At 47.6% G+C, this 13,232-nt stretch overlaps 1 protein-coding gene across 3 annotated transcripts in view; it reads left to right on the top strand.

Annotated features, from left to right (window-relative positions):
* The window catches only part of mef2b (myocyte enhancer factor 2b), a 129,586-nt gene that overhangs the window by 76,283 nt on the left and 40,071 nt on the right, over nucleotides 1-13,232 (top strand). For all 3 annotated transcript variants that reach the window (XM_086004427.1, XM_086004426.1, XM_086004428.1), the window contains exons 3-5: nucleotides 363-566; nucleotides 3,903-4,043; nucleotides 8,988-9,168. In XM_086004427.1, coding sequence (XP_085860553.1) covers nucleotides 363-566; nucleotides 3,903-4,043; nucleotides 8,988-9,168 — 526 coding nt within the window. The remainder of the gene's footprint in view (nucleotides 1-362; nucleotides 567-3,902; nucleotides 4,044-8,987; nucleotides 9,169-13,232) is intronic.

Raw genomic sequence — 13,232 nt, 5'->3', positions numbered from 1 at the left:
ATCAGTGCTTGACGCTCCTGTGAAGCGCCCTGGGACGTTGTACCACACCAAAGGCGCTACATAAATGCAAGTTGATGCTGCTGTTCCCACTTTGCATGGTTCAGTACCGCAGGAGGCTGTGCATTTACCTACATTGGGGGGGAGAGGGGGTGCCATGAGAATCTGCGTTTCACTTAAAGAAGAGCGATTGAGTGATTTTGGGTGAATTGCACCATTGGGGGTGAGTTTCGTTGTCTTGACGATAACATCACTGATTCACGTCTGGCTTCTCTTTTTTAATTTCTCCTCCACCCACCCCCCCCCCCCCCATCCCCCAACCGGGTTTGTGCTGACCTTTGACCTTCCCCCCCCCCCCCTCGCAGGTGACCTTCACAAAGCGGAAGTTCGGCCTGATGAAGAAGGCGTACGAGCTGAGCGTGCTGTGCGACTGCGAGATCGCCCTCATCATCTTCAACAGCACCAACCGGCTCTTCCAGTACGCCAGCACCGACATGGACCGGGTGCTGCTCAAGTACACCGAGTACAGCGAGCCCCACGAGAGCCGCACCAACTCTGACATCCTAGAGGTAAGGAGACCGTCGGCCAAGGGGGGGGGAAATGGGTCAACCCATCGACCCCCTCCGTCCAACTCCAGTCAGCCGCAGTAGGGCCTTCCTCCAACGAGCCTTCACCATAGGCCACATAGCCGATGGATTGGGCGTTGTGGGCACTGAATACTGGGGGCTGCTCGGGCCTAATTTGGACAAAGCCTGGAGTCTTCCATTCCCTCCTCTCCCCTCCCAGGGCAAGGCCTGAAAGAAGAAAGAAAGAAAGACTTGTATTTATACAGCGCCTTTCACAACCACCGGATGTCCCAAAGCGTTTTGCAGCCAATGAAGTTATTTTTTGAAGTGTAGTCACTGTTGTAATGTAGGAAATGCAGCAGCCAATTTGCGCACAGCAAGCCCCCACAAACAGCAATGTGATAAAGACCGGATAATTTAGTTGAGGGATAAATTACAACCAAGACACTGGGGGAACTCCCCTGTGCTTTGAAATTGGCACCTCCAGCAGTGCGGCACTCCCTCAGCACTGCACTGGGAGTGTCAGCTGAGATTTTTGTGGTCAAGTCCCTGGAGTGGGACTGTGAAGTGACAACACTCTGACTGAGCAGCGAGAGAGAGAGTGCTACCCACTGAGTCACGGCTGACACACTCCGAGTCTTCCTTCCTCCCCCCTCCCCCCACACACCACATCAGGACAAAGTCTGGAGTCTTTGTTTCAAAGTGAACACTACCACCACCCACCCCGCCCAAACTCTATTCCCCAAATGATTTTAGCTTTACGCAAGCATTTTGGATTCTTGGAAGGAAAGGATCTTTTTAAATGTTCAACAATTCGTGACCACATAGAGTGACTGAGGCGAACAGCATAAATGCATCGAAGGAGAAGCTGGATAAGCACGTGAGGGAGAAAGGGATAGAAGGTTATGCTGATGGGGTGGGAGGAGGCTGGTGTGGAGCATTAACACCGGCATGGACCAATTGGGATGAATGGCCTGTCTCTGGGCTGTAAAATTCTATGTAATTGTATGATTTTAAATGGGAGGGAGGCAGCAGTAGAAAATTTCTTCTGTGTTTCTGTTTAATCACAGAATCACAGAAACCCCACAGTGTAGATAGAGGCCATTTCGGCCCATCGAGCCTGCACCGACACATATCCCACCCGATCCCCGTAACCCCTACACCAACACATATCCCACCCTATCCCCGTAACCCCACGTATTTAATCCCCCTAACACTAAGGGTCAATTTATCATAGCCAATCAACCTAACCCACACATCTTTGGACTGTGGGAGGAAACCGGAGCACCCGGAGGAAACCCACGCAAACACGGGGAGAATGTGCAAACTCCACACAGACAGTCACCCGAGGCCGGATTCGAACCCGGGTCCCTGGCGCTGTGAGGCAACAGTGCTAACCTTCGTTCTGGGGCTGTGGGCGTCGCTGGCAAGGCCGGCATTTATTGTCCATCCTCTGGGTTGCCCTGAGAAGGTGGTGGCGGGCCGCCGCCGCCGCCTTGAACCGCTGGTAGCGGGTTTGATACAACTGAGTGGCTGGCTAGGCCCCTTCAGAGGGCAGTTAAGAGTCAACCATACTGGGTGTGGGACTTGAGTCACATATAGGCCCAGACCGAGTAAAGACAGTGGGTTTCCTTCCCTAAAGGACGCCAGTGAAGCAGTTGGGTTTTTAAAGAGCCTGTTTATAGACTCACAAACAACATATGGAAGACATCTTGTGCCCTTGAACACCGCCCAACTCCCATGTAGACTTTCAGTGGTCTCTTCCACGAGTGATGTCATGGCTAAATCTCAAAGCGTACAGATGGTGGCATCACCACCCTGACCTGGAAATATATCGGCCGTTCCTTCATCGTCGCTGGGTCAAAATCCTGGAACTCCCTCCCTAACAGCGCTGTGGGAGCACCTTCACCACACGGACTGCAGCGGTTCAAGAAGGTGGCTCACCACCACCTTCTCGAGGGGCAACTCGGGAAGGGCAATAAATGCCAGCCTTGCCAGCGACGCCCACACCCTGTGAATGAATGGGGGAAAAAAAATGTGTTTTGTACAAAATCAAAACACCAACCTTTTCATATCACGATGCATAAATTATGGAAGAGAATCATTTTGTGCAGCACATTCTAATCTCTGTGTGCTTTTCTTTTCCTGTCATTGGTGCAATCAATGGCAAAACAATTACAGCTAAGTTGTCGATTGTTGCTCTGGATGTCATTGTTGTGAGGGGCATGAGGGGGACAACAACAGGGAGCATTCTCCACCCTCACGGCCGTGCCACTTAGAAATTCAAAAAACATGAGGAGATTGCCTCTGCACGTAAACAGGGTTTTGAGGGAGCATGTTTTGACTTGCTGGCAGTGAAATTTCTAAAGGACAAGTGGCCATTCTTGGATTCAGTAGGCCCGTTTCCATACCAACCGAGCGTTCTGCATAGAATCAGCTGGCCCACCACATGTCTGTGATTTGGCCTTTATCTTACCTGAGAATTAATTTTGTCTGAGGCTCTGGCAGGATACAATCGTAGAAACTGACAGCACAGAAGGAAGGACGTTCAGCCCATCGAGCCCATGCTGGGTTTTTGAAAGAGCCGTCGTGCTTTAGTCCCACCCCGCCCCCCGCACACCTTTTGTCTGTAACCCTGTCAGTTCCTCATCCTCCAGTACCCGTCCAACTCCCTTTTGAAAATTATTCATGGAATCAGCTTACGCCACCTTTTCCGGTGGAGCGTTCCCGATCCCCACAACTGGCTGAGTGAAAACATTTCTCCTCATCTCCCCTCTTGATCTTTTGTCAATGATTTTGAATCTATGACCTCTGGTTATTGACCCACTCGCCCGAGGGAATAGTTTTTCTCCGTCTACTCTTTCAAAACTTCTCATCGTCTTGAAAACCTCTATTAGGTCACCTCTTAACCTTCTCTGTTCCAAGGAAAACAGTCTGAACTTTTCCAACCTCTCCTCATAACTGAAGTCCCTCACCCCTGGTCACATCCTGGTAAACCTCCTCTGCACCCTTTCTAAGGCCTTTACATCTTTCCTGAAGTGTGGGGCCCAGAATTGTCCACAACTCTCCAGCTGAGGCCTAACCAGAGATTTAGAAAGCTCGAACATGATCTCTTTGCTTTTATATTCTGTGCCTCCAAATAACCCACATGCTTTTTTTTTTAAAACCACCTTATCAACTTGCCCTGCCACCTTGTAAGGATTTGTGTATACAGGCACCAAGGTCTCTCTGCTCGTCTACACTTTTCAAAATCGTACCAAAGTGGCCAAAGGGTTTACTCTGGGGCAACTGTTCAGGATGTGGTGCTGAATGTTCTTTTAAACTGTGATTTCTGCCTAGACGCTGAGAAAAAAGGGTTTAAATGGATGTGAGAGTCCAGATCTGGAGATTGATGACTCGGTTGAGCCAAGCATGGAGGTAAACGACAAATACAGAAAGTATGACACGGTGAATCACATGAACAACAGACAGAGGGTTTGTGTAAGTAGCTTGGAATGGTTTATATATTTTTTTTGTGTAATTTATTTTCTCTTCCTCCTGAAATCTCTGCACGTCGCATACATTTTGCCTCCAAGTGAAACCTACTTTTAGGCCTCAGTAGCTGGCCTCTCGCCAGCTTTATATGACGGGAACCCTATTTGGATTGACTTTCTCCCTGGTTTCTCCCTGCTCCCTCTGGAGAAGAGCCTGGTCTTCATGTACCATCTCCGCCCCCTCCCCCCCACTCCATGGGAATAAATACTCTCTGGAATCACAAGGTACAAACTACATCCAAATGCTCCAGGGCAATCTCACCCTCACACTTTCTTAAGCTGCTTTGTTGTGTTATTGCATCTCTGAATGAGGGTTCTAAATTTTACATATTCTACACTGGTGAATTTCAAATATTTACGTAGAATTAGCTAGGATTTTACATATTCTACACTGGTGAATTTCAAATATTTACGTAGAATTAGCTAGGATATACAACACAGAAACAGGCCATTCGGCCCAACCAGTCCATGCCGGCGTTTATGCTCCACTCGAGCCTCCTCCCGTCTTTCCTCATCTAAACCTATCGGCATCACCCTCGATTCCCTTCTCCCTCATGTGCTTGTCAAGCCTCCCCTTAAATACATCGATACTATTTGCCTCAACTACTCCCTGTGGTAGCGAGTTCCACATTCTCACCACTCTTCGGGTAAAGAAATTCCTTCTGAATTCCCTATTTGATTTCTTGGTGACTATCCTCTATTGATGGCCTCTAGTTATGCTCTTCCCCACAAGTGGAAACATTCTCTCTGTGTCGACTCTATCAAAACCTTTTATACTTTTAAAGACGTCTATTAGGTCGCCCCCTCAGCCTTCTCTTTTCAAGAGAAAATAAACCCAGCCTGTTCATCCTTTCCTGATCGGTATACCCTTGTAGTTCTGGTATCATCCTTGTAAATCTTTTTTGCACCCGCTCCGGTGTCTCTGTATATCCTTTTCATAATATGGCGACCAGAACTGGACATAGTTTCTGTCGGGGGAATCCTGCAAATATTGATGCACAGCCAGGGTCCCCTGTCCTAACTTCCAAATGACAGTATAATGTACCCAGAGAAAAATGGTGCTGTCATTGCAGAAGATAATTAGTAGTTATACAGCAACAACAACAACTTGCATTTATATAGCACGTTTTAACGTAGCGAAACATCCCAAGGCGCTTCACAGGAGCGATTATCAATAAAAACAGTTTTGACACTGAGCCACATAAGGAGATACAGGAAACTGTTTTCTATCCGGCACCGACGGGACCGGCGTGGTGCCGGTTTATCAAAAAGTCTGGATTACAGAGAGGTATAGTAAAAGGTACGAGAGCCCCGTACACAGCAACAAATCCAGGCTTCCCTGTTGCTTAGCAACAGGTGCAGGAACCCCGGTTACACAGCCACAGATCCAGGAACGGCCACTAATATGAAGTAAAACTTACCTGAACCTACTCCTGAATTTTGCCGGTTAACAGAGATTTCCGGTTATTTAGGTGCCGGTAAATCGAGAGTTTCCTGTATTAGGACAGGTGACCAAGAGCTTGGTCAAAGAGGCAGGTTTTAAGGAGCGTCTTTAAAGGAGGAGAGAGAGAGGCGGAGAGGTTTAGGGAGGGAATTCCAGAGCATAGGGCCCAGGCGGCTGAAGGCACGGCCGCCAAAGGTGGAGCGATTAAAATTGGGGGTGCGCCAGAGGCCAGAACTAGAGGAGCGCGGAGATCTCGGAGGGTTGTAGGGCTGGAGATAATAATGTACAAGCAAGTCAATATATAGAGAAACAATACAGAATCCTTAAGATATTGTAAGAAGTCACACAGCACCAGGTTATAGTCCAACAGTTTTATTTGAAATCACAAGCTTTTGGAGCGCTGCTCCTTCATCAGGTGAAGTGGAGAGATGCATAAAGACACAGCTTATATAGTCAGAGAATAATGCCAGATGATTACAGGTAATCTTTCTAACTGCCATTTATCACACCTCGGCAGAGAGATAATCACAGCAATCAAAGGTGTGAATGGTGTCCAAACACGCGCAACAATCGCCAGGCAGGAGTGTTCCCTCCCAGTCGGGGAACACTTCAGCAGTCAAGGACATTCAGCCTCCGATCTTCGGGTAAACATTCTCCAAGGTGGCCTTCGAGACACACGACAACGCAAAATCGTAGAGCAGAAACTGATAGCCAAGTTCCGCACTCATGAGGACGGCCTCAACCGGGATCTTGGGTTCATGTCACGCTACATGTAACCCCACCTGACGTAGGGTCATCCAGACTCGAGTCGTTGTTGGCTTGTTCTCTCTACACAGATGCGGCCGGACCTGCTGTGATTTCCAGTAAAAAAAATGTTTTTTTGTCTGTTTTTTGTTTTTCATACAGACCCCAGCATCTGCAACATTTGACCCCTTGTGACCCCACCTCATTGTTCTTTGGTGTAATGTTTTCCTGACTGACCTGTTTGGACACCATTCACACCTTTGATTGCTGTGATTATCTCTCTGCCGAGGTGTGATAAATGGCAGTTAGAAAGATTACCTGTAATCATCTGGCATTATTCTCTGACTATATAAGCTGTGTCTTTATGCATCTCTCCGCTTCACCTGACGAAGGAGCAGCGCTCCGAAAGCTTGTGATTTCAAATAAAACTGTTGGACTATAACCTGGTGTTGTGTGACTTCTTACATTTGTCCACCCCAGTCCAACACCGGCATCTTCACACCTTAAGATATTGAGCTCATGATAGGGACAGAAATCTGATCGCCTCATGGACTTCAATGTTATACATGGACTGCTATTTGGGAGGGGAAACCCAGAGATCCAGACTAGCATTACTGGCCCAAAGGAGATGCAATTTTGCAGGATTAGATTTTTGCCACTAGTGTGATCCTACACTGCTGCTCGCTAGCAGCATCAAGTGGCAGAAACTGGGAACTACATCAAGAAAGTAACTGATACAAAAGCAAAATACTGTACTGCGGTTGCTGGAAATCTGAAATAAAAACAGGAAATGCTGGAAATACTCAGCAGGTCAGGCAGCATCTGTAGAGAGAGAAACAGAGTTGACGTTTCATGTCGATGACCCTTCGTCAGAAAGTAACTGATGTGTCTGAATATCTTGAACCTGTGCATTCAGGACAGGATTGATGAAGTACCTTTTGTAATGTTTCAGGAAGATTATATTTTAAAATCTCCCGACGTGGCTCAGTGGGCAGCACTCTCGCCTCCGAGTCAGTAGGTTGTGGGTTCAACTCCCACTCCAGGGACTCGAGCACAAGAATCTAGGCACTACTGTCGAAGGTGCCGTCTTTCGGATGAGATGTTAAACCGAGGGCCCGTCTGCTCGATCAGCTGGATGTAAAAGATCCCACGGCACTATTTCGAAGAAGAGCAGGGGAGTTCTCTGTGTCCTGGCCAATATTATCCTTCAACCATCAGCACTAAAAAACAAATTATCTGGTCATCATCTCATTGCTGTTTGTGGGAGCTTGCTGTGCGCAAATTGGCTGCTACGTTTCCCCACATTACAACAGTGACTACACTTTAAAAAAAAAAGTACTTTATTGGCTGTAAAGCGCTTTGAGTTGCCTGAGTTTGTGAAAGGCACTGTAGAAATCCAAGTCTACTTTCTAAATTCGACTGGTGGTGAGTATATATACCTGGAAATTCCAGATTCATAGAATCAAAGAAATTTACGGCACAGAAGGAGGCCATTCGGTCCATCGTGTCTGTGCCGGCCGACAAAGAGCTCTCCAGCCTAATCCCACTTTCCAGCACTTTGTCCGTAGCCCTGTAGGTTACGGAACTTCAAGGGCATAGCCAAGTACTTATTAAATGTGGTGAGGGTTCCTGCCTCTCCCACCCTTTCAGGCAGTGAGTTCCAGACCCCCACCACCCTCTGGGTGAAGAAAGTTCTCCTCAACTCCCCTCTAATCCTTCTACCAATTACTTTAAATCTGTGCCCCCGTTAATTAGGTTGGAGCTCCTGTCCGTGCTGAATTGACTCGGGTGGTTATAGAGGGGCTGCAATTGGTCTCCACAGACATGGGCTAAGGGAGAGAGAAAAAATAATCAACCAGGGTTCCTGCACCTGATTGTTATTCAGTGATTCCCATCTGGAACGTTCCTGTCAGCTGAGAACAGGCTGCACTGTGATGTGTAATGGCCTGCAAACACCGCTGTCTACGGCCGCACGCTAAGAGTTACCACCTGGGTAAGGTATGGGAGGGCAGCCGGCACCTACTGCCCCTCACCCCAGCAGAAGCCCCTGTCTACAGGGGAGGAGAAAGGGGGTGGGGGAGAAAGAATCACATTTAGGTTACGTGAGTTTGCGTATTACAAGCTGCCCCCTTCTTTATTATAGATACAGCGGTGCCTGAGCGCTTGATCCAAAATCTTCACTGAACCATCAAATTCCCTGGCAAGCTGCTAGTATATTCATCAGTATCCAGCGGCACAAGAGTCCAGGCTTTATAAGGGCACAAAAAACAGAAACCCACACAGCCCGGATCTGAAACCCTGAAAATATTCAGAGGCTCAAAATGTTGGAAATATTCCTTCATTATTTCCTGCCAGATTCTCCCCTTCACAAATAGTCTGTCCACTCACCAGGCCATGTGTTGAATCTTGGATTCTCTGCTGACCCGGTGATGTCCTTCGTGGAATAGCCTATTTGAAAAGGGTGGGCGGGAGGGGAGCAACCTAAACTAGGGGGCTGGAGCTTCAAGATAGTGTCAAATTTTTGTCTGATAACACACCTGCGATGTGCCTCGGGATGTTTAACTGTACTAAAGATGCTACATAAATGCAGTTCGTCGTTGTTGCTAATCATGAAGTTTCACAATGAAGAGTTAACATTGCAATACCTTGCCTTTGTTTCACTCTCTTGCCTCCTCTCTCTCTCTTCCTCTCTCTCTTTCTCAGGCAGGCACACTGTCTAACCATGAAGTGTCCATTCTGGCCGCAGCACAGAGCGCCACCAGTTTGGCCTACGGCAACCCAACCGGGTCCATCCTAAATCGAGGGCCCCTGCCACAGCCAATCGTACCTCGAAGCGCTCACTCGTCAGGGCTGACGTCGCAAGTGTCCACGATTTCTCATTCAGGTACGCTGCTGGAATCCTATCGATCTAATCTGAGCATTTGCAGATGTTCCCTTACTTCAGTTAATATCAATGCCTCACATCAATTTGGTGAATTGGAGGAATGTTGCCACAGGTCGAAGGGATTACCCCGTCACTTTTCAAAATGAAGTGAAACCCACAGTGCCACATGTGAGTTGATTTTTGCGCAATATAGATTCTATTGGAACTGTATAGATCAATGGTGATCTAATAGAGGAAAGGTGCACAGTTTTAGTCAACCTCCCTGAAATAGGATATTGTTACATTGGGAAGGGGAAAGTAAGAAGGGCAATTGCTTAGGGAACTAAATAAAGAGGTAAGATCCAGGCTACTGATTGCCTTGTTATTGGAGTAAGGAGATGCGACCGACCTTTAGAATAGTGAAAGATATCAATAAGGCGGAGGGTAAGCTGGCTGTTTAGCTTGTACAGTGAGCTTAGAACTTGAGGACACACAGAAGGGTACAGCACAGAAGGAGGCCATTCGGCCCATCATGCCTGTTTTAGCAGCCAATCCAGAGTTGGAGAGTTTAATTCTTTCCTTCAATTTTTTAATGTTCTTATGAGACATTAAATGCGGTTGAGTTGGTCCCAAGCTGCCATCCTTGGTGATGGGAGATTAGAACCAAGCCGGTCCTCTGCTGCGGACTCGGTAAGAAAAGGAAGACTTGTATTTACACAGCACCTTTCACGACCACCAGACGTCCCAAAGCGCTTTACAGCCAATGAAGTACTTATGAAGTGTAGTCACTGTTGTAATGTAGGAAACGCGGCAGCCAATTTGCGCACAGAAAGCTCCCACAAGCAGCAATGTGATAATGACCAGATAATCTGCTTTAGTGATGTTGGTTGAGGGATAAATATTGGACAGGACACTGGGGAGAACTCCCTGCTCTTCGAAATAGTGCCATGAGATCTTTTACGTCCACCTGAGAGAGCAGACAGGGCCTCGGTTTAACATCTCATCCAAAAGACGGCACCTCCGACAGTGTGGCACTCCCTCAGTATTGCACTGGGAGTGTCAGCCTAGATTTTTGTGCTCAAGTCCTGGAGTGGGACTTGAACCCACAACCTTATGACTCAGAGTTCATGCCTGACTCCGGTAGGGTTGCAGTGCTCCAGACCAGTCAGACCGGGAAGGGTAGTAGGCCTACCACTGAGGCCTAGGATGCTTCTCACTTTGCTCTGCAGGCCAACATCATAGCAGGAAGGATGGGTCTAGCTGGGCATGCAGTGAGGAACTTAGGGTCGTAGAATGTCACCGCACGGAAACAGGCCATTTGGCCCTTCTGTAAGTGCCAGTCGTGGCTCAGTGGGCCGCACTCTCCCGTCTCTGAGTCAGAATGTTGTGGGTTCTAAGTCCCACTCCAGAGACTTCAGCACAAAAATCTAGTCTGACACTCCAGTGCAGTGCTGAGGGAGTGCTGCACTGTCGGAGGGGCCGTCTTTCGGTTGAGATGTTAAACCGAGGCCCTGTCTGCTCTCTCAGGTGAATGTAAAAGATCCCGTGGCACTATTTTGAAGAAGGAGCAGAGGAGTTATCCCCGATGTCCTGGGGCCAATATTTATCCTTCAATCAACATCACTAAAACAGATGATCTGGTCATTACAACAGTGACTCCACTTCAAAAGTACTTCATTGACTGTAAAGCGCTTTGAGACGTCCAGTGGTCATGAAAGGCGCTGGAGAAATACCTTTTCTTTCTTTCCTTCTTTCCTTTCTTTTCTTTCTTACAAGTCTGCACTGTTGTTTTTCTCCACATCAGCCACCTAGCCTAATCCCGCTCCCCTGCCCGCAGACTCCGACCATTTTCTACTCTTTCTGTTTTCAAGCAACTACCCAGTTCCCTTTTATAAGAATGAGGTAGTTGAACTGTTGCATGTGGGCTTTTAGCCAGTTTTGGCTCCTTTAGAAACTGTGGGGTGATGGTGGTGGTGGCGGCGGGGGGCTGGCGGGGAGTCTCTAATTCTCGGTTGTTGTGTAGATTCTGCGTAATCCCTCAAGACTTGTGTGTGAGTAGATAATATCCCAACAGCAAGAGAGTGTGCAGTGAATGTCAGGCCAATGTAAAGCCTTCTCATTTGGATTTCTCAATAGTTTGGTTTGGAGGCTGCTAAACACGAATGATGGGTTTCTGCGCCTGTCTAAAGAGAAATTTTATTTTTCTATTCCATACAGGGGAATCAATAGCCTCCGCTGGTTTATTGAGAAATCATCAATTGTCTAATTACTGGTAAAACCCAGTGCCCCGTATAATTGGTAATGATGTGTTCCCAGCATCGGAAGGTCTTGTTTCTGTTCCTGAATCTCGTTGCTATATTTATCTCCTCTGAGCTCTAGCCACAGCTCTGTATTACGGCCGTCCTTCCTTAGGCTCACATCTGCTTGGGTTTCTTTTGAATGAAATTTACATGAAGCCCACGCGATTTGAAAAGCTCAGTTTGGCCCGTTGAATGGCAAGGGACCTTTTCACCTTTCAAAGTGCCCACGCCTTTTCTTTCACCTTGGCCCTCTCCGCCGCGAGCCTCCTTCTCTAGGTGGCATCAATCTGCCAAGTAGAGTAAAGAGAGAAAAAAAAACTGCTCTCGAGTTCAGTGAATGAGGTGGAACTCTGGAGTTCAAGAAATGTTCTTTTAAAAAAAAAAAAAAAAAATATTTTGCTTCTGTGTTCCCGTCTGATTTTTCCTGCCCCTCCTCTCCTGAAGGTGCCGACTCTCGCTGGGTGATGGGTTCCACAGGAGCCAGTCACCCTTTGGTACCTCACCCATGTGGCCATCACCTTAAAATGATATTCAGTGTCGGTGGATTTCATACTGCAATGTTACGGAGTCGGATCCTGCCCTTACCCAAAACACGTGCACACACACACACAAACATGCACACGCACGTTCGTGCACATACACAGACACGCGTGTGCACACACACACACAAACATGCACACGGATATGCACACGCACGTTCGTGCACATACACAGACACGCGTGTGCACACACACACACATACATGCACACACAATTTCCAGAAGGGACCACTGGACAGTGGTCAGGTACGGAGTTCTGTCTGATTTCCACCCCATTCTCTTCCTAGCCCTGGAGAGTTGAGGCCAATGATCGTGCCTCCCTGAGTGCCCCCTCTGAGATGCGCTCACTCAGCACAGACTGGTAATTGAAGCTGGGAATGCCCTGGGCTCCATGGCCCAGTCTGCTGCCCTTACCAACAAACCCACAAGGAGGGCCCCACAAAATGAATCTGTGATGAGATTCTTGGACAAGACAATCCAACGTCCTCCTGTTCAACCTTCACCTGGAAGAAGCAAATCAAAAGTTCAGGGTTTGGGGAATCTGCATAAATTTGAAAACTGAGATATTTACAATGCAGGGTTGCATCTGTAGGGGCTCGGGGATTGAAATAATCAGTGAGATAAAGGCTGTTTAGAGAGAGAAGGAAAATAGCTCAAATACAGGGAGAATAGTCAATAATCAATGGCGCTGGCCAACAATCAATGATACTAGACAATAATTGAGAAACTTCCTAGCCAACAATCAGTGACATTAGAGAACACTCAGGGGACGAGGCCAATAAAGGGGCACGAGCCAAAAATCAAGAGACTCATCAAATACAGTAAAACTAGCCAACAATCAGTGATGGCAGCCAACAAACAGGATCTCCCCAATATGGAAAGGTGAGATATCAATCAGCAATGCTAGCCAATAATTGGGAGACTCCAATATCACATAGAATGGGTGAGTCTGGGTGTGCTCCTGAACTGGGGCAGATCCAACTGATTGTGCAACACCGGAAAGGGAGAAAGGTAGGTTTGCCATTTAAGGTCTCTGACCCTTGGTCGAGGAAGGGTCTCCACAGATGCTGCCTGACCCGCTGAGTGTTTGCCAGTATTTTCTGTTTTGATTTCAGAATCCAGCCTCTGAGGTATTTTGCATTTTGTTTTACAGTAAGGAGACATTGGCTATTCCAACTACTAGAGAACGAAAGTCTTGCATTTCTATAGCGCCTTTCACAACCTCAGGACGTCCCAAAGCGCTTTA

The sequence above is a fragment of the Somniosus microcephalus genome, chromosome 13 (assembly GCF_052327205.1).
Source record: "Somniosus microcephalus isolate GS21.2 chromosome 13, FLI_Smic_1.0, whole genome shotgun sequence".
NCBI lineage: Eukaryota > Metazoa > Chordata > Chondrichthyes > Squaliformes > Somniosidae > Somniosus > Somniosus microcephalus.
Note: the sequence above shows the minus strand (reverse complement) of the source record. Positions and strands in the feature narration are given on the sequence as shown.